This window comes from Gorilla gorilla, chromosome 9, assembly GCF_029281585.2.
Source record: "Gorilla gorilla gorilla isolate KB3781 chromosome 9, NHGRI_mGorGor1-v2.1_pri, whole genome shotgun sequence".
NCBI lineage: Eukaryota > Metazoa > Chordata > Mammalia > Primates > Hominidae > Gorilla > Gorilla gorilla.
Window position 1 is genome coordinate 9,372,334 of NC_073233.2, and position 21,014 is coordinate 9,393,347.

The 21,014-nt window shown below is 57.7% G+C and overlaps 1 protein-coding gene and 1 long non-coding RNA gene across 4 annotated transcripts in view; one reads left to right on the forward strand and one right to left on the reverse strand.

Annotated features, from left to right (window-relative positions):
* Positions 1-15,645, reverse strand: LOC101141446 (SLC22A18 antisense RNA). Its single transcript, XR_008669536.2, has 3 exons — positions 15,493-15,645; positions 11,429-11,745; positions 1-550 (listed from the first exon to the last, which is right to left on the reverse strand). It is a non-coding gene; the product is annotated as an SLC22A18 antisense RNA (long non-coding RNA).
* The window catches only part of SLC67A1 (solute carrier family 67 member 1), a 22,766-nt gene continuing 16,024 nt past the window's right edge, over positions 14,273-21,014 (forward strand). Inside the window, exons 1-3 of one of the 3 annotated variants that reach the window (XM_004050450.5) lie at positions 14,273-14,398; positions 15,248-15,523; positions 20,266-20,363. In XM_004050450.5, coding sequence (XP_004050498.3) covers positions 15,380-15,523; positions 20,266-20,363 — 242 coding nt within the window. In that variant the 5' untranslated portion in view covers positions 14,273-14,398; positions 15,248-15,379. The other 2 variants (XM_019036425.4, XM_004050452.5) reach the window with 2 other exon arrangements.

Sequence of the window (21,014 nt, forward strand, 5' to 3'; positions counted from 1 at the left end):
AAACATCTGTCTAGGTGCAACAATCAAGCTCTATTTTTGTAATTAAAAATGTATCCAAAGGGAAAAAAGAAACAAAAGGAACAATATTTGTACTCTATGTTGCTGCAGAGAGCAGAACTGCGGAGGGGGTGCTAGTCCCAAGGGGTGGGCTGTGCTGTGCTAGTGCCCCAAATCCTGCAAGCGCGGGGTTGGGGGGGCAGGGGAGACCGCTGTGGGGGGTCCTGAGTTCCGGGCCCTTGTGTGCATGTTCACGTCCTGTCATTCTTGCCCCCAGCTGAGAGAGCAGTAGAGGAAAGGCACTACATCCACCAGCCTTTGCATTCTCCTCGGAGCACACAGAAAGACATTTTCCAGCTATCTTGCACACAAGTGGGCGGCAGGACCCGTTTTGGCCGGGAACGTTGTCAGGAACGCTGTACACCACTTCCAGGCGGTCACGTCGGAGCTGCCCAGGCAGTCCTTCTGCGCCCTCTGCTGGCCAGATGGAGGCTCCAGACCCTGCGGGGCCATCAGGAGAGAACCACCAAGCACCCTCTGCACACCGCATTGCCTGTGTTGGGCACAAACAATAAACTTTTATTGCATCTTAACCCACTAGAAATGTAGGCTTGTCCATCACAGTGGGGCGTTACATACCCTAATACATAGGGAAGGCATAGGTAGATTTCAGTTGGTCTTTTACAGACAAGGAAACCAAGGCTTGAGAAGATTCGAACCTTACTGCAGCCATGGCTCACACCTATATACCCTCAGTACTTTGGGAGACCAAGGCAGGTGGCTCACTTGAGCCCAGGAGTTCCAGACAAGCCTGGGCAACATAGAGAAACCCCATCTCTATGAATATTTTTTAAATTAGCTGGGTGTGGTGGCATGTGCCTGTGGTCCCAGCTACTCGGAAGGCTGAGGTGGGAGGATTGCTTGAGCCCAGGAGGTTGAGGCTATAGTGAGCCATGATCGTGCCACTACCTCTAGCCTGGACGACAGAACAAGACACCCTCTAAAAAAAAAAAAAAGAAGAAGAAGAAGAAAAAGAAAAACTTGCTGCCCAAGCAGTTAAGGCAGGATTAACCTGCAGCCCTCACTGCTGTGCATTCCTGCTAGGAAAGACCCAGAAGCCGAGAAGCCTAGGTCCCAATCCTGGTGGATGTTCGTGCTGGAATCATTAAGCCAGCTATTTCCCAGGGGCCACCCATGGGCCAGTCCTCACCACAACCTCATGGGTGGTCGGTCAATGTCGTAGGCCCACTTTACAGCCGAGGAGACAGAGGCTTCCAGAGGCAAACACACTGGCCCATGAGTAGCAGAACCAGGGTAGGCCCAGGAAGCCATGTCCTTGGCCACATGTGCTTTCTGGCGGGTGACCTCCACTCCAGTGCCTCCCCGGCTGCCCGAGGCCTCCCCTTCCCGGGTGTGGCAGCTGTACAGCTGCCTTGTCGGCATGTTCATGGCCCCATCAGGAATGTGTGCCGCAGGTGGCTTCACAGGGCTAGGAATGCCCGTCCTAGGTTAGGCCCAATCCCTACCCAGAGCCCCAGGGAACCCAAATTCTGGGACACAGGACACCCGGCCAGCGGGCCAATGGCCCCTATCAGGGAGTGACCAAGGACAGGCCGGGAGCTCTTCTTTCCCCTCTGACCCATGGTGAAACCTGCCTCGGGCCTGTTCCCTGGGTTCTGAGGCCCTGAGCTATCTGTCTTCAAACAAACGAAGGCCTCAAAGAATGTTCCATTGAGCCATGGGCCCCATATCACCCATCAATCACAAAGGGCTGGGGAATGCAGGCACAGGGTCAAGGTGGGTAGGAGGTGAGGGCTGGACACCATCTGAATCTGTGCTGTTCCAGGGCCCACTAGAGAGTCTCCGGGTACCCGGAGCCTGCCCTCAGCAGTACCACCCTCCCACAGCACCCCAGGGACCCTGCAAGAGGTGTCTGTGCCCTTCCCGGCTGCCTCCCCAGCTGCTCCCCAGGTGGTGCCCTGTGGAGAGGACCAGAGGGATATTATAAACAATGACAACGCTTGCTGGCTTCATCTTGTGCCTGCTCAGGGCCCTGCCCTAACCCAGGGCTGGGCTCGTTGCCTCATTTAATCCTTCCAAGACCCCTGAGAGGGAGGTGTGTTTGTGCCCATTTTGCAAGGGAGGGGACTCAGGCTCCCAGAGGTTAAGCCACCTGCCTGAGATCACTGAGACTTGAGGTTGGCCCTGCCTTTCACCCAGCCTGAGCCCCTCCATAGGACTTCTGTGAGGGCACAAGAAAGCAGGAACAGAAAGAAGTCAAGGGCCCTGGGAATCTCCCCTGACATCTCCCACCCCAAGCCCTAGAGCCAGGGCTGGGCATCTGTGCAGGGTACAACCCTGCCCAGGGATGCCTGACTCTGGAAAGGCCACCCCTTTGGCCTCAAACCACATCACCCAGCAGCAGATCCTCAGACCAGCCCTGGACAGGAGCTTGACTGGCTGTGCCCCCAAAGGCCCCAGAGCCCCCTGCCCCCACTGAGCCTCCACCTTCCCATCCATAAGATGGGGTGGGGAGTCATCCAGCCCAGAGGCCCCAGGGGCATGGGGAGTGACAGATTAACCCAAGGCCCCCCCTCCCACAACAGGCGGCTCAGCACACACTTGGCGGGGGGCCATGCTGGGCCAGGAGAGCTCCCCCGCACCAGTTCCCGTGCGCAAGGCTCGCCCCGCCCCCCAGGACAGGCTGTTCTTGGGGCGGCTGCCAGGCACGTCCTCCGCAGGTGCCGGCCTCCCTGCGGTGACGCGGCCACATGCGGCACAAGCTCCGATTACAGGGACTGCCTTGTGCTGGGGGTTCCGGCCAGGGGTCCTCACTCCCCAGGAACCGATGGGCGGAGCTGGGCAGGCCCTGAGGAGAGGCCCAGTGGGAATAGGGAACAGTCACCCCTGCTCCAGAACGGGACCAGGGGCTGCTTCCCTTGGGGTCTGGAAGAGAGGGACCCCCTGATCCCAGCCTGCCTGAGACTGCTGGTTTCAGCACTGAATGTCCCAGGAAACCGAGGGCCACTGGTCATCGTGGGCTTCACACGGCGCCTTTCTGGGCTAGGAAGGGGACTCCCGGGCTAGGAAGCAGGTACCGAGGAGGGTCTCAAGGACATGTGGGGACCTATGTCAGACACCCCTGAAGCCAGCTCTGAGCCCACCAGGCCTTTCCTCCTCTCCCTGCCAATCCACAGGACACAGACACAGGGGTCCCAGGCCCAGTGGCTCACTTTATCAGGGAAACAGCAGGAAAAACAAATCCGGTGTGAGCAGATCTCCCTTCCCACCAAGCCCCCTGACTTCCTGCTGGAGCTCGGGGAGACCCCTGTGACCAGCATCTCCTGCCTACGGGGGGCACCACGGCCTCAAGGCCTCTCCAAGCCACTCCCTCCCACCCTGCTTTCGACACCCAAGCCACAGTGTTCAGAGAAGCTCAGGGCCTATTTGAAATGCCAGAGAGTGGGGATGCCTCCAGAGAGGTGGCATGAGGGCCCCCAGATGCACCCCACCACTCCCTCCTCCACTGCAGGAGGAGGGGCCTGCAGTTACTGAGGAAGCCTCACCCCTACTGGGCCCTCGGGGGTGAAGGGGCTTCCCAGGCCTTGAGGGAGACTTTATTTCAGATGTCAGTTAAAAGCGCCCGCTACATGGCGTGACCTCTCTGAATCCAATTACTTTCCTGTGCAGGAAACGGAGGCCCAGAGAGGTGGAGTGACCGGCTTAGGGTCCCCCAGCAAGTCAGAGACAATGAAGCCACCTCCTGCCCTGAGCTGGGGTCCCGCCCCACTGACCTCCAGGGTCAGAGAAGGAGGGGAGCCCCCAACACTTAACTCCTTCCTTCTTTCCTTCCTTCCTTCCTTCCTCCCTCCCATTTTCCACCTCCTCCTGGCTGAATTTTGAAGCCAGGGCAGTTGGCCAGACCGAGCGCAGAGGCCAGGAGGTGACGGCAGGCTTGCCCTGGCCGCCTCCCAGGTTAACACACTCCCAGGTGGCTGCACCCCACAGGCGAGGGCTGCTCAGAGTAGATGCTCAACCAAGAGGTTGCCCGTGCCCCCTTCCCCAGCCGCAGGGGCAGCCAGAAGCCAAGCAGCCTCCCGCCCACTGGAGCCTGGAGCCTGAGGGCTGAAGCTGGGCGCCTGCTGCCCCCTGGCGTCCCGAAACGGCACAGCCACCAGGACCCCCACCCACCTCATTCATGCCTCACACCTGGGGGTGACTTGGGCCAGGGCCTTGCTCTCTGACCCCGAGTCCCCTCAAGTGTAAGATGGGGGCTCTGCCCAGTGTGGCTGTCCGGGCTGCAGCGGGCAGGAGCGCATTTTTCACAAAACCCCAACACCCCTCGGATCTGGGGGGTGGGCGGTGTCACTCGCACCTCAGTGGGAAACAGCACGTGGGCCTCGCCAGTCTCCAGGGGGTGGGGGAGGGGAGACAAAGAGCCCGCTCTGCGGAGAGGTGGGTACCCGCCCTGCCGCCCCTCCCCCATTTCCTCTCTGCTCCCCCTGCCCCTCCTCCCCTCCCTCCTCCTTCCTTCCCTCCTCATCCCCAGCTCCTCCTCTTCCTCTTCCTGCCCTATCCCCCCGCAGGCCCGGCCGGCAGCCCGGCGCCCTCTGCCTTCGTTCCCGCCATTGGCGCTGCTGCCCGGAGCCCCTAGGTGACAGCCAGCCCCGAGGCTGCAGCCTCTCTGTCAGGCCTGCACCTGCCCACCGCGTGGTCACTGCCTGGGCACGTATGGACACTCACACCCTTCAGTCCTGAGCACAACTGTGCCCTGGCTGCTTCGGAACAAGGAATCATAGTCCTGCTTCTGGCTGGGAGCTGGGGGCCAGCAATCAGGGCAGCTGGGGAAGTGGTTAGGGAGGTGGCGGCACACAGGCCGAGCTCAGAGAGTGAGCAGAGAATGGGCCCAGGGGAGGGCGCTGGAGAGGGCTGCAGGGCTTGGGGCTGCAGCTCAGGAGCTGGCTTCACCTTGGAGGCTATCAGACCTGCTCCTCAGCATTGGCCCAGCAAGGGAAACAGTATGGGGAACAGGGGACAGGCACTGCCTGGCCAGCAGCAAACAAGCAGGCTGTGGAGTTGGGCAGATCATCTGCCTCTTACTAGCTGTGTGTCCTTGGACAAGTTGCTTAACCTCTCTGTGCCTCTTCTTTCTCATCTGTAAAGCTTCTGATGAGGCTTAAAGGGCAAGTCAGTATGTGCCTGGCACAGCGGCCTTCTTCTTGAGGATGCCACTACCCTCACCATCATCAGCCTCTCCCTCCAACCTAGAGGGGCAGGCAGGGCAGAGAGCTGCCACTGGCCACCCCTCCAGCTGTGCTGTAATGAAAACTGGACATTCACTCTATACCCAGAGACGTGGGCTGGCGGGGAGGAAAGGCACCTACACCCCTGCCATGTAAACAGGCAGGCAGGGTGAAAGGGGTTTGGTTTGTTTGTTTGTTTTTTGAGATGGAGTCTCACCCTGTCGCCCAGGCTGGAGTGCAGTGGCGCGATCTTGGCTCACTGCAACCTCCGCCTCCCAGGTTCAAGCAATTCTGCCTCAGCCTCCCAAGTAGCTGGGACTACAGGCGCCTGCCACCACACCTGGCTAATTTTTGTATTTTTAGTAGAGACGGGGTTTCACCATGTTGGCCAAGCTGGTCTCAAACTCCTGACCTCATGATCCACCTGCCTAAGCCTCCCAAAGTGCTGAGATTACAGGTATGAGCCACCGTGCCAAGCCTAGGATGAAATGTTATCTACATGATGAGCAGTTTGGGCAGTGAACCCCACCTTTGTCAGAGTTCAGGACAGTCCATGGGATACAGGTCACTCCGACTCTCATGCATCAGTCTTCATGCCAGCCCTGAGTGAGCACTGAGGCACACATGCCTAGCACCCAGCAGTGGCCCCATCCCCTAGCTGCTGGTCAGTACCAGCTGCCACTGCAGCACACCCTTTCTGCCAGGCAGCCTCATGCCATGCACTTGATGTGCAAATGATCTTGTCTAATCTTCACAAGCATCCCATGAGGCAGGGATTAACGTTGTCCCCATTTCACAGATGGGGAAACTGAGGCTCAAGAGTTCCAGACCCAGGCAAGGCCTGGTCAGTGGTGAAGATGCCAGCCTGGTGGGGCTGGCTGCAGAGTGCTGGGCCCTGTCATAAGCACAGGCCCCTGGCACGCATGCTGACTGCTGGGGATTTTAAGATTGGGGCCCCCCTGCTGAGCCCTATCTACAGCTGCCCCCTTCCCTGGGTTACCCCAGGTTTTAATTTGAAGCAGTTAGTGAATTGAGCTTATGTGGGGTCTTATTTGTATTTGCTTTTGGGTTTTTGGTTTTGGGGGGAGTTTTTTGGGTTTTATTGAGATAGAGAGTCTCACTCTTTTGCCCAGGCTGGAGTGGAGTGGTACAAGCTTGGCTCACTGCAGCCTCCGCCTCCCAGGTTCACGATTCTCATGCCTCAGCCTCTCAAGTAGCTGGGATTACAGGCATGCGTCACCACACCCAGCCAATTTTTTGTACTTTTAGTAGAGACAGGGTTTTGCCTTGTTGGCTAGGCTGGTCTCAAACTCCTGGCCTCAAGTGATCTGCCAGCCTCAGCCTCCCAAAGTGCTGGGATTACAAGCATGAGCCACCTCGCAGGGCCCTGTATTTGGGTATTAGCCATGGCAGCCTGGCAGATGTTGCTGAGGGTGTCTGGGCACTTGGGCCTGGGCCTGGCGGCCTGAGCAGTGCCTCCTCCTCAAATGTCAAATTGAGGCCTGGACTAGGGGTGTCTGATTTATGGCCTCACCTGTCTGTCCATCCATTCAGCAATATCTCCCTGGGACCTCAGGGGCGACTGTGCCTTCAGGGGCTTCCAGGTGGGCAGGCAGAAGCAGAAATAAGTATACAAGGCAGGGCGGTGCCCAGGTTGCATGATGAAGGAGGGGACGGGGGATTTTCAGGGCAATGACTTGTGCCAAGATCCAAGGATGGAAGGGAACAGACGTACAGGCAAGGGGACCATTCCAGGCAGGGGACAAAGGCACAGACCCATCCAAAGATGAGTGCAGGGCAGACAGTGCTTGAAGCTGGAGCTCTCTATCTCTCATGCTTCTTTGGTTTGCAAAATGTGGCGTGATCCAGTGGGGGCTGAGGGGCCAGGGCCCCAGGGCTGGCTGCCCCAGGAACACAGCAGTGTCACCAGAGGTCCAGGGTGGGAACCACCGGAGTTTTAGAAACTCACCCACCCATGTCCAGGGTGCCTGGAGCAGGGAAGGGAGGCTGCTACACCTCACTGAGATGCCAGTGTGGCTGCCCCCAGTGGAAACCAAATAGCCAGGCTCCCTGAAGCTGCCAGCAAGTCTAGGGGCAGGGAGGACAGGTGAGAGCTGAGAGGCCTCCAAGGGTCAGAAGTAATTGCATGGGTTTTGCGACTTATCCTCTTGCTTCTTGGAAATCCTTCCTGCTTCTTTCTGGATTCCCTACTGAATTCTGAAGGTTCTAAAAGACCTGGAGGCTGGGCACTATGGCTCATGCCTGTAATTCCACTGGGAAGATCACTTGAGGCCAGGAGTTCAAGACCAGCCCAGGCGACATAGCAAGATCTTGTCTCTATTAAAAAAAAAATTTTTTTTTTAATTAGCTGGGTGTGCTGGTATTCATCTGCAGTCCCAGCTACCAGGGAGACTGAGGCAGGAGGATCACTTGAACCCAGGAGTTCAAGGTGGCAGTGAGCTATGATCACACCACTGCACTCCAGCCTGGATGACAGAGCAAGACCTTGTCTTATGAAAAATAAAATAAAGAGAACATGGATGTGGGTTGGATGGTGAGAGCTTGGGGCTGTCCTTTGTTCCTGGGGGGGAAAAGGGACTGGGACCAAAGGAGGCTGCAGTTGAGGGAGACGTGTGTACCTATGAGATGGGCAGTAGCTAAGCTCCAGGCCCTCAGGCAGGTGCCTGTGGGGGGACAGAGGCACTGGTGGCCATGCCACCCATCCTGCCTGAGTTTCCCAGTTCTGGCTGGTGAGCAGGTGTGAGGCTGCTCTCTCAGGACCCCGTTCTGAGGCACATCTCTTCCTGATCCCATGATGCCCTTCACATGCACACACATGCTCACATGCACACGTACACATGCACACACAACCCACCACAGCCCTTGCCAGGCTGGGACCGCCAGCTGCTGGCTCCTCCCCCTGCCTCCCCGGATGGACATCCGTCCTTTGCAAGGGCTGTTCTTCCTTCTTCCTGAGTCCTGAGGTCGGGCAAGGCATCCCTCAAGGGAGTCCACAGGTTGGGCCCACCACCCCGCAGTTCCCAGTTCCTATGCCATTGCCTGGCTACCTCCCCAACCTCCACCATCGTCCCTTCCTGCCTCCAGGTCAAGGACTGGAGAGAGTCCCTCTGGCCTCCAGGGTCCTATGAGGGGAGGGTGACCCAGTTTGTCCGGAGCTGTCCCAATTTTGGCATGGGAAGTTCTACATCCCAAAACTCCTCAGTCCCGAGCAAACCAGGTCTCCCCCAAGCAATGAGTGAGCTTCCTAGAGCAGGGTCCCAGCTCCTCCACCCATCTCCTCTGGTCCCTTGGCCTGTGGTATGAGAAAGGGGACGTGGGCTACTCCAGACTACACTCTCACTGTCCCCCAAAGGCCTCAAGGGCTCCAGTCTTCAGGCCCCACACTGGATGCCTCCCCCATGCTGCCATCTGGGCCTTTATCTCCTTCAGCTGTGGCTGTTGGCCAGCGTGAACACAAATACGTGAACCACAGCCCACCATGTTGGAGCCCCAGGTCCAGGCCCACAGTGGAGCCCAGTGAGGGGAGAGTGCTTGCCCATCCAGGACCACAGGACTCTCCCCAAAGCCCATAGCAGGTTGCCACCCTCCCTCCATTTGGACACTGGTGTCAGGGACTGGGCCCTTGGCCCTAAGCCCGTCTGGGTTCCCTGGTTCACTAGAGGCCAGTGGAGAAGCCCCTGTTGGCAGAGCCTCCTCCGGGGTCCTGGCCCTAAAGGCCACAATTCCACACACCTCTCATGGGATGTGTCTGAGCCCAATGCCCAGCCCGGCAAGAACCAGCCCTGGATGAGTTCCAGCCCCTGCCCCTCCTCCTAGAAGTCTCTGCCCAAACTCCAATCCCAGAAGCGCATTCACAGAGTCCAGTTCTAGAAGGTTCCTCAACACCTGACAGCCCAATTCCTCACGTGCACCTGCAGAGCCGGGGCCTAGCAGATGAGAGACAGAGTGGGCACCACCAGGCCCCCCCAGGGCTACCTGACAAGCCTAGCCCCTTTGGGCTGAAGGCTGACCCCTGGGTCCCAAGGATACCAGGTCAGGGGGTGAAGGACCTTTGGACCCAGCCTCCCAGACTGTTAACCTGACACCTCCCAGATGAAGCCGAGGCCAGGCACCCAGTGCCCACAGCAGGCTGGAGGCCCCTCATAAGGCTGTGATTCCCAAGAGAACACATACAAAGCCTGGGGTGCTGGGACAGAGCCCCACAGGGTGTCAGACACAGATCCCACTGTGGGATCCAGGCAGCCCCCATTGACCAAGTTCTGCAACCGCACCTCACCTGGCTGAGAAGGTGTAAGGTGGGCGGGAACCAAGGTTCAGGCGGGCAGGAGTCACATCCAACCCTGCCTCCGCTCTAGTCCCGCCCCAGGCAAAACCTTGTTGGCTTTATTGAGACAGGTCCTTGGAGAATCATAGGAGTAAGAGTACAAAGCCTCAAGGAGAACACGTTCACTTCACCCATGGAGTAATGGCGAAGGCCAGAGCCCTCCCCACTCCTTCCAGATCACCCTTCTGTCCTCTGCAGCATCATGGAGTAATGGTGAAGGCCAGACCCTCCCCATTCCTTCCAGGTCACCCTTCAGTCCTCTGCAGAATCATGGAGGGATGGTGAAGGCCAGAGCCCTCCCCATTCCTTCCAGGTCACCCTTCAGTCCTCTGCAGAATCATGGAGGGATGGTGAAGGCCAGACCCTCCCCATTCCTTCCAGGTCACCCTTCAGTCCTCTGCAGAATCATGGAGGGATGGTGAAGGCCAGACCCTCCCTGCTCCCTCCACATCACCCTTCCGTCCTCTGCAGCATCACTCTTTTAAATCTTAAAATTGTAAACAAAGGTTCTCTCTCTTCATCCCACTTCTCCTCCAGCCACAGTCCCATTTCTCAGCCCCCTTTTGGTGCAAAACCCTTCAGAAGGGTGTCCAGCCCATTCCTCCTGCTTGAATCCCGAGTGTCAGCCCCCATGCTCATGATGCTCTTGCCAAAGCCACCAGTCACTCCAGCTCTCGGCCCCAAGGAAGCTCCCAGGCCTTCACTCGCTTACCTGCCTCTCCTCTCCAGGCCCAGCTCCTTTATTTTTCCCTCCCTTTCCCTGGTCAGAACCCTGGGCACCTCCTCCTCATGCTGGGGTCCAGCCTTGGCCCTTGGCCCCTTTCCTCTCTAGCCCCATCCACTCCTGGTCATCTCATCCAGGGTGGGAGCTCTAAACAGGACCTGAGTGTCAATGACACCCTCACATCCAGCTCAGACCACATGCCGCAAACTGCACAATGCACACTCTGCCCTCTCTGCTGGCCCACAGGCCCCTCCCGTGGATGGACCTGCAGGGTTGCCTCCCCTCATGTCGCCCCCAGCCGCACCTGAAGGCCCCCTCAGTTGGCCCTCTCAGCCCAGGCCCCAACCAGCAGGAAGCCTGTCAGGCCTCCTTCCAGGGAGGTTCCAAACCTGCCCCTCAAATCCCCCCCATGCCCCATCCAAGTCCACACCACCTCTCATCTGGACCACAGCAGAGACTTCCTGCACTGCCCCCTCCCCTCAACCCCTCATCAGCACATCAGCCAGAGGCTCCTTGGAGAAGAGAAGGGGCTCAGAACCCTGCAGCGGTGTCCACTGCACACACAGGAAGAACTCAAGTGCTCGTAGGCAGTGAGTCATTTCCTTAGGCATTGTGGTGACCCGGGATCTTCTGCCTCCCCGAAGCCTGCACATGCACTCTAATAATGCAAGCTACCAACGGGCGGTCAGCTTTGCCAGCTGACGTCCCAAACAGCTGGCACGGGGCTTGCACACAGTAGGTGCTTAATAAATGTGTGTTGGGTTAAGATAGGCCCAAAGCCATTTCAAATGTCCAGGCAGTGGTGTAGGCAGGGGTCAGCTCTGAAGCTGGCCTCCTCTCATTCGGGAGACCCCTCAGAGGTCCCAGCCTCCAGGGTGCAGTGTTCAGAGCAATACTTCTCAGTGCACGTCTGGCTGTGTCCCTGCCCAGCCCTCCCAGGGTCACCCCTCTCTCTAGACTCACTTTCTGCCCCGTCACCCCACTGTACACCCTTGGTCCCAGCCCCTTCCAGTGGCTCAGCTTCCTGAACACTCCAAGCCTGGGCTCACCTCTAAGCCATTATCTATGCTATTCTCTCAGCCAGGATGCCCCTCCCATACCCAAACAATCCGTGCTCACCTTTAAGACTGGCTGAGGCATCACCTCCTCTGAGAAGCCGTCTCTCCCAAACCTGAGCCCAGATGAGACAAAGCCCTTCCTTCCTCCAGTCAGCCTGGATCCTCTCATCTGGCAGAACTGTCGCCATGCTTCTCTGAAGCGGTGAACACCCTGGGGCTGGGGACGCACAGGCTCGCTGGCCCACGACCAAAGCCGCTTGCTCTGGAGGAGGAAGTCCAGGGGTCCCAGGGTTCCGCTTGCTTTTTTCTTCACCCAGCCCAAAGGGCAATTTTCCCACATTCCCTCAGAACCAGGAAGTTCCCCCATTCACACTGAGCCTGTTCATGACAAAAAAAAAAAAAAAAAAAAGGTCTATCCGATTTCCTCTGCTCAACCAGTTCCCTGGCTACCTGAGGCCCTGCTTCACCTGGAGGAAGACAGTGGTAAGTTTCCAGCACCTCCGCCACACCTCAGCGCCAGAGGACCCTCAGCCTCCCTCGCACACCTCTGGGCAGTTTGGTAACTCATCCCATCTCCTCCTGCCACTTCATCCTCTAAGCCCTCCCCAGGGAACCCAGGAGGCGTCTGGAACCTGTTGGGGACAGTCCCTCACACCTGCCCCATTGAGTAAGGGTTCATGTGGATGCCCATCCTCCCCCAGGAGTCCCAAATCTAAGACACTCTGAGACTCCTGTCACCTACCCCCACCTTACACAGCTGGCCTTTCTGTGCAGTCCTTCCAGGAAATTCTGGCTGGACCTGGGCTCTCGGCTTGACTGCACTCTCCCCAAATCCCCAGGGAGGCCAGTGGTGACTAGTCTTGAAAACGAGCTTGGCAGAGGATCTGGGGACACGCACTCCAGATGCAAACACGTCTGCACTCTTTGGGCTGGAATCTCCTCGAGCGGTACACTGCACCCGTGGGTTTGCTAAGAAACCAGCTCACAGAAGGCATATTGATTGGACAAAAGGCATTTGGTCCCCAAATTTATTGACGTGTGTGAATGGGAGTTTTCAGAACAAAGACCCAAAGATATGGGGAAACAGGCCGGGCACGGTGGCTCAAGCCTGTAATCCCAGCACTTTGGGAGGCCGAGGGGGGCGGATCACGAGGTCAGGAGATCGAGACCATCCTGGCTAACATGGTGAAACCCCGTCTCTACTAAAAATACAAAAAAATTAGCGGGGGCGGTGGCGGGCACCTGTAGTCCCAGCTACTCGGGAGGCTGAGGTAGGAGAATGGCGTGAACCCGGGAGGCGGAGCTTGCAGTGAGCCGAGATCGCGCCACTGCACTCCAGCCTGGGTGACAGAGCAAGACTCCGTCTCAAAAAAAAAAAAAAAAAGATATGGTGGAAATTGCCATTTCTGATGCTTAGGCTCAACAAAGTATGGACATCCATGCGGGAACACAGATGAACCAAGGGACCTGCGCTAATGCTCCTGGACCGCAAGGGGAAGCGCAGCGAGGGCTGTTTGTCTAGATTTCTTGAACTTTCTGAGCAGCATTCCTTCCTTCTGGGCATGGAGCAGGACCCTCCTGGAATGGGGTCTTATGCCCTACAGTCAAACAAGGGAGGTCAGATAATTTATGGCCAGCTTCTAAACACAAAGGTGGAGGGAAAGTTAGAGCAATATTTTTAGGTTTGATGTCTGGCTGTGTGGAAAGGGGGGGTTCTGATTTCTATGACCTGCCCTGGGGAAAATGGATTCTAGTTTCTAAGGCCAGCTTCGGGGAAAATGGCACTGAGAGACAGCAGAGCAAGAGAAGGTCAGAGAAACACTTTTTCTTCCGCAGCTGCTTCTGGGGCCTTCATTTTGGGGTATTGTTTTCTGATGCCCAACATACCTGAGCTGCTGAACCAAGGGTAGCTGCTGAACCACTCCCACGATGAATTGGAATGGCTTAGCCAGCCGGCCTTGGGCCATCTGGCTCTGGCCCCCTGCCCACCAGGGCTTTGGCCGGCTCTCGCTCGCCTCTGCGATGTCCGTCCCACCCTGTCTCACCCCTGCAGTTCTCTGCTCTGTTGAGCGATGATTGACACATGGCAGGGGGACACTGGTTTTGACATTTGAGCCTGTGCCCAGCCCTTGCCTGGGGAGGAGGTGGGGCGGGAGTCCGGAATGAGCATCTCCCTACTTAGTGACAGTCAGGGGCACGGAGATTGGTGCCCAGGCCAAGGGCAGGGCTTGGGCCAAGTGTGCTCAGCGTGGGGTGTGTGTGCTCCAGCGGCTCCTGCTGCGGAGGGCGGCATGAGGCCTGTTTACCTGTGTGCTGGCATCTCTGGTGGCCCCTGAAAGGGTGGGGAAGTGGCAGGCAGGGTGAAATGGGGAAAAGCGGGCTCTCAACTGCTCCTGGCAGCCTCCGGGTCTGGGGAGGGAAGTAAGGAGGGGCCCAGAGCTGTCTCCTGGTCACTCTTCTGGGGCTCTGTGCAGACCCTTGGCAGGGCCAGGCTACACCACACCCTCTACCACCTCCCCTGACTTCTTCCCCTAACCCCTCATCACCATTTCTCCGCTTTTCTCTCCCCGCCCCTGCCTCCCCTCCATTCTCTCCTTCCCTCCACCTCCCGGTCCCATCCCCTGCCCACACTGCCCCTCCTCAGGCCCAAAGTGGACACCTGTGCTGCCTGAGGGTCAGAGTGTCCACCTCCAGCAGCCCGGGCACCGGGCAGGATTCAAACTGGAGGGGGCTGGGGCGGGCGAAGCCGGGCACAGGGCGAGCCCGCTGGTGGGCGGGGCAGGGGCGGGTCCTTCGAGGGGAGGGGCGGGCTCGGCCAGTGAGAGCGCAGAAACCGTGGCACGGGCGCTTCCGGAACGGGGCGATTGCAAAGCGCGAGGGCTGGAACTCAGACCCAGAGGGGCGGTCCCTGTTGCAAGTCATCCCCCGAAAGGGCGGGGCCGAGGCTCATCCCGGAAGGACCGGTGTCTAGGTCACCCGGGAGCGCTCACCCCACCGGCACCCGTGCCCAAGCCCGCCCCTGCAAAGGCAGGTACTCGAGCACACTCCGGAGAGGGCGGCCTCTGAGCCCCGAACCCCGAACTCCGGCGCAGCGTCGCACCTCTGCCCAATGAGGTGCCCCTGACGTGCCTGCTGCGGCTGCCCTGCTCCCCCCAGCCCCCCTGCATCCCGGGATGGGGGAGGGCGCCAGGCGCAGCTCCCGGGCCCTCAGGGGTCTCCCCGCCCTACCCCACCAGCCTGGGTTCGGTACCGCGGGGCCCAGATGTGCAGTCAGCTGTTAGTGTGGCAAAATTTGGGGAAGGCCTGTGCAGCCGCAAAATCCAGTTCCCACCAGCTGGGGGCCGGGCGGGGAAGGGTGGGGACAGACAGCACTCCGCTGTGGGAGGTAAGGCAGAGCTACTGGGGAGCCTGGAAGGCTGAGCTGTGTCTCCCCTACGCAAGACCATTCCAGAAGCCCCTTGGAGCTCTGGCTGCTGGCCACAGGGGAAGGTAGACCTTCCCTGAGAGCTGCACTGTGTTGGGGACAGGGCCACTGTGGGCCTACGGAGGACCTCCAGGCACAGGGACCCACATCAGCCCTCTGGCCACAGAAGGCGCTGATGATTTGAGGTGGACTCAGCCACCACTCCGAGCCTCTGCCTCCCTCTAAAAGTGGGGCATGGCGCATTCCTGTATCAGGCAACCAGGCACTGAGCCTGGCCCACCTGCAGGGGTGGGGTGGAGCAGCTTGTCCCTGTCTCCCCTCCCCTGGAGGCTGTGTGCCTGGAGACCAGAGCTGTCAAAAGTGGAGGAGGGGGACCCCCTGATGTGTCCTCTAAGGTCCAGGTAGCAGGAGAGCTCCACTGGGGAGGGGGTCCTGCAGTGCTGTCCTCTCTTGCAGGCAAGGCCAGGCGGGTGCTGCCTGGGACCCAGTGACTCAGCACCCCTGCCCGGATCAACTGGACTTTTGCCCCCTGCTCCGCCAGCCTCCTGCTTGGATCTCTCCTGGGTCTCCCTGCTGCGCCTGTCCAGGATGCAGGGAGCTCGGGCTCCCAGGGACCAGGGCCAGTCCCCCGGCAGGATGAGCGCTGTAGGCCGGTCCTCGGTCATCTTGCTTACCTACGTGCTGGCCGCCACAGAACTTACCTGCCTCTTCATGCAGTTCTCCGTCGTGCCAGTGAGTAACACACCCCAGCCCCTGCAGCCCCAGCCAGGGCTGAACCGCTGTTCCTCCTGCCCTCCATCTGGGCCGTCACAGAGAGTGGGGGTGGGGGTTTCATGCTGCCAGGGCCCCTCCCAGTTGGGACTCCATGCCACGCTTAAGCTGAGTAAGTTAAGGACTCGGCCTCTGGACCCCCGTCAGCACATCCTGTGCTCCAGCTTCAGTGCCAGCCCCGGGAGAAGCCATGGGGAGCCACCCCACTTCCCTCCTGGGGGCAGCACCTCCTCAAACCTTCCTAGCGCTGTTCCTCCTGCCTCTCACCCAGCAGCCTTTGCCCTCTGGAGTCCCTGCCCCAAGGGCTGTTCAATCCGGTGTGGCTCTGGGCGGATCACCCCTCAGAAAGGCTCTCCTTGCACCTGCCCGCAGCTTCTATCTCTCCCCTCCATCTTCTTGGGTCCTTGTTGTCCACTAAATGATCTGTGGTGGCAAATTGATCTCAAGCTTTTTCATGCAAGAGATAGAATGCTGTCTTATTTTATTATCTCTGTTGCCAAATGCGGAAACATTTCATTGGCAAATTCATGTTAGTTTAGTGTATCATTCAGTAGTCTATACCACAGTGTGTGGCTCTGGAAGCTGTAATAGTAATGATTAAATTATATTCACCAAGTCTGGAGAGGCTTGGGAACAAAGTCTCACATCACCAAGAAGCTCAGGCAGAGTCAGGGCCAACCTCGGCCCTTCCTGTGTTTGCTTCTGGGAAGCCTGGCGTGCGTGGGCTCAGACACCTGCCCTCCTCCTCTCAGCCCTCAGAGCCTGGACCTGGGCATCTAGGTGGGAGTGGGGATGGGCCTTTGGCACCATTCCGGGCCTGGCAGAGGCTCCCAGCCCGATGGTGAGCCTAAGGATCCCTCCCCGCCGTGCCTCAGGAGCCCCGCCCACTCCTGCTAAATGGCTTGGGTCAAGCCCTGAATCTCCTCCCTACCAGTGGGGAAGGCTGGGCAGGAGCCTTGGTTTTCTCATCATAAAATGGGTACTAACAGTCCCTCCCTGCAGGGTTGGTGCGGGGAAGAGTGAATGAGAAGTCAGAACCCTTCCCACAGCTGGGCACAGAGCACAGGTGGAGTGGCTGCAGCCACCCATCTACTCTCATGGGGAGTAACTCCGTGCTGAGTGCCCAGGAGCTGACCCTGATGTCAGAACCTGAAATACTGCAGAGTGTAAAAATCCTCAACAGCCCACTGCCTCGGAGCTGGTGGTCCACACACACAGGGGCTGCAGTGGGAAGGGGGCGAGGTCTTCCTCATAGAGAAGGCAACCTTGGAGCAGGGCTGGAAGGAAGCAGGAGAGGCCCTGGGGCAGTGGAGAGAGCAGAGTGGCTAGAGTGGACCGGTTGAGGCCAGAATGGGACCACACCCCACCTGCTGCTCAAAGAACTCTGGGCTGGTGATGGCTGTGGAGGAGGTGAGAGGTGGCTGGATTTTGCGTGTGTTGTCAATGGACTGTAGTGGGTGTGAGAGAAAGCAGGGCTCAGGGAGCACTGAAGATTTGGGCCTGAGCCCATAAGGAAGGAGGCATGGACAGGAGGAGAGTGAAAGATGGGAGCCCAGCTGCGGACGGGTTGAGTTTGAGACGATTTTAGACCCTGGTGGAGAGCCGAAGGGAGCTGGCCACAAGGCAGTTCAGCACAGAGGCTCTGGAGCCCTGCAGCATGGAGACGGTCATGGGGTGGGCTCCCCCAGAGGGCAGGGAGGCTGGAGGTCGGATGAGCTGGGGGAACTGGCAGTGGGGGCGGAGGAGGGGCAGAGGACCCAGCACAGCCCAGAGCAGCAGACCATCGTGGAGGAGGGAAGAAGCCACGAAGGCAACTGTCACTCCAGTGGGAGGCCTGCCAAAGCGGACCACTGGAGGCAGCAGTGTGGGGTCAATGGGGACCTCAGGGAGAGGGGAGACAGCAGGAGGTTTTTTGTCCTTGCGATAGTTTGCTCAGAATGAAGGTTTCCAGCTTCATCCATGTACAAAGCACATGAACTCATCCTTTTTTATGGCTGCATAGTATTCCATGGTTTATATGTGCCACATTTTCTTAATCCAGTCTGTCATTGATGGACATTTGGGTTGGTTCCAAGTCTTTGCTATTGTAAATAGTGCCGCGATAAACATACGTGTGCATGTGTCTTTATAGTATAGTCCCCTGGGGCCTGCTCCAAGGGCTGGGAGAGAAGGAAAGAGATGGAAAGAGAGGAGGCTGCAAGGTGAGGCAGCTGCTCAGAGCTCTGCCCGCAAATATGTGGGAGTAGCTGTAGGGGAGGGTCAAGAGAACACAAGAGAAGTAACAGGATGTGAGCATGCTCCATTGCCACCCCCTCAAAAGGGGATTGTGCAGAGAAATGGGGAGAGAGGAGCACTGGGAGCTTGGTCCAGTGGGTGCCCCCACAGAAGGGGACTGTGCAGAGAAACGGAGAGAGAGGAACATTGGGAGCCCTGCCCTTGAGGAGGCAAAAGGTTGGGATGTGACGCAGGCAGGGAGGATGACTTGGGTAGGCGAGGACAGATGGGCAGGCGTGGGGATGAGAAACTCAGCATCCTCTATGAACAGACACTTCTCAAAAGAAGACCTTTATGCAGCCAACAGACACATGAAAAAATGCTCATCATCACTGGTCATCAGAGAAATGCAAATCAAAACCACCATGAGATACCATCTCACACCAGTTAGAATGGCGATCATTAGAAAGTCAGGAAACAACAGGTGCTAGAGAGGATGTGGAGAAATAGGAACACTTTTACACTGTTGGTGGGACTGTAAACTAGTTCAACCATTGTGGAAGACATGTGGCGATTCTTCAAGGATCTAGAACTAGAAATACCATTTGACCCAGCGATCCCATTACTGGGTATATACCCAAAGGATTATAAATCATGCTACTATAAAGACACATGCACACGTATGTTTATCGCAGCACTACTTACAATAGCAAAGACTTGGAACCAACCCAAATGTCCATCAATGACAGACTGGATTAAGAAAATGTGGCACATATAAACCATGGAATACTATGCAGCCATAAAAAAGGATGAGTTCATGTCCTTTGTACATGGATGAAGCTGGAAACCACCATTCTGAGCAAACTATTGCAAGGACAGAAAACCAAACACCACATGTTCTCACTCATAGGTGGGAATTGAACAATGAGAACACTTGGACACAGGGCGGGGAATATCACACACTGGGGCCTGTTGTGGGGTGGGGGGAGGGGAGAGGGATAGCATTAAGAGAAATACCTAATGTGAATGACGAGTTAATGGGTGCAGCAAACCAACATGGCACATGTATACATATGTAACAAACCTGCACGTTGTGTACATGTACCCTAAAACTTAAAGTATAATAAAAAAACAAAAAGAGAGAAAAAGAAAAAAAAAAGAGAAGCTCAGCATCCTCACACTAGCGGCGCTGGGGAGGGGAGGGATGGAGGAGGCAGAGGTTTACTAGGGGAATGTGGGGTGATTGTCAGGTCAAGCTCACAAACAAAGAAGAGATCTGGCAGACAGAGGGCTTTCCCATCCTCGAGGGAGCAGGGATGGAGCTGAAGGAAGAAGGAGTCTGGGGTTGGGGGATGGGGGGGTTACTGACTGCCCTTGGGACTGAAGTGCTCTGGGGAGAATTCGTGTGGACCAAGGGGGACAGTGGAAAGAAGGGGAGTGGGACCCCAAGACTGAGCTTAGGGAAAGGTCCAGGGGAGGGGGCGGGGGCGGTGTATTAGCATCTGGGGCTGCCATAACAAAGTATCCAAAACCCTGGGGGCTTAGAGCAACAGAAGCCTATTGTCTCACAGTTTGGGAGGCCAGAAGTCTGAGATCAAGGCTCCCTCTGAAACCCACGGGGGAGGATCCTTCCCACCTCTTTCAGCCCCTGGGAGCCCAGACATCCCTTGGCTTGTGGCCACATCACTCTGTCTTCCCATGGATTTTTACAACGTCATCCATCCGAGTGTGTCTGTGTCCCAAAATCTCCTCCTAATGAGGACATGGGTCACATTAGATCAGGGCCCTCCCTCATGTCCTCACTGTAACCTGATTAACCCCATTTCCTAAGAATGTCACATTCTGAGGTTCTGGAGGTTAAGACATATGAATTTGGGGGGTACACAATGAAGCCCATAAGAAGTTACATCACTGGAAGGAGAGTCAGGAACTCAGAGGCAGGGGCAGGGGGAGGAGCGGCTGCAGGGGGACCAAATCACAGAGAATTAGGGCAGGATATAAGGGTGTCCCTGGGAGGGATGCTGTCATGGACCTACTCCTCCGGAGGGGCTGAAGGGCTGGGGCCTCACAGAGCAGACTGTGTCCTGCTGGGCAATGGGCCACCTCTTGGAGGTCACTTGGGGGCCTTGGGACAATCTGTTGCTGGCCAGGACAGTGCTGCTGGCATCCCCCACAAAGTTTTGAATGAATGAAGACAAAATGGTGGGGGTCAGGTGCCTCTCTGGGGCGTGCCCCCAGAGGGGAAGGACCCTAGAGGCCACCCTGGGCTCCCGCCTAGGAGAGGAGTAGCAAGGACCCTAGAGACCACAACAGGCTTCCGCCTAGGAGGAGCAGGGTCCCCCTGGGAAGGGCCCCTCGATGGTCATACTGTGTAGTCAACAGAACCCAGGCCCTCGGTCCCCTCCCACCCCCTGCCCATCCAGGGACCCCAGATTCCAGGCCCTGCAGTCTTTCCCAGCCCCTCCCCCGGGCTCCCTCCTGTGTTTCAGTACCTGTCTCGGAAACTGGGCCTGGATTCCATTGCCTTCGGCTACCTGCAAACCACCTTCGGGGTGCTGCAGCTGCTGGGCGGGCCGGTGTTTGGCAGGTACAGTGTGTGTGTGTACAGGGGCTCTCCCCACAGTGACCCAGGCCCCCTCTCAGATGCCATGGGCTCGGACCGGCCAGGTTCCCTGACCCCACACCGGACCCCCCTGGGATGACGGCACTCCTGTGTCACAGGCCGATGGGGGTGCAGAAGAACTTTGGCCCCTGGTAGGCTCCCAGGTGTCCCACCCACGCCTTCCACTACTCCTGCCTGTGGCCAGAGAGAGAGTGTGATTGGTGAACACCTCGTGGCTGTAAGCACCAGCCCGTAGGCCTGCCGAGACCAGGCAGGAGGGACTTTGGGGGCTCCATACACCCCGGGTCTCAGTGCTGTGGGAACACTGAGCTTGAGAGAGGACAGGGACATCCTCCCACAAGCCACAGCAGACAGGGGAGCAAGGGACACGTATTGGGAGTTGCCTCTTCAGAGGAACCCGTAGGCAGAAATGAAGGGTTCCGCAGGCAGCAGACCAGCAGCGGTCTCTGGGAGGGTTTCCAGTGGCCCAGAACAGAAGGGAGAAAGGCGCTGCTTTCTCAGACCCAACCTGAGAAACGCTTTCTGTAAAACGCGGGCCCATCCTTTGGTCCCCTGGGATTCCACCATTTATTTTTACACGGAGTTGCTCTTTGCCCTGGGTCAGACTCCCAGCTC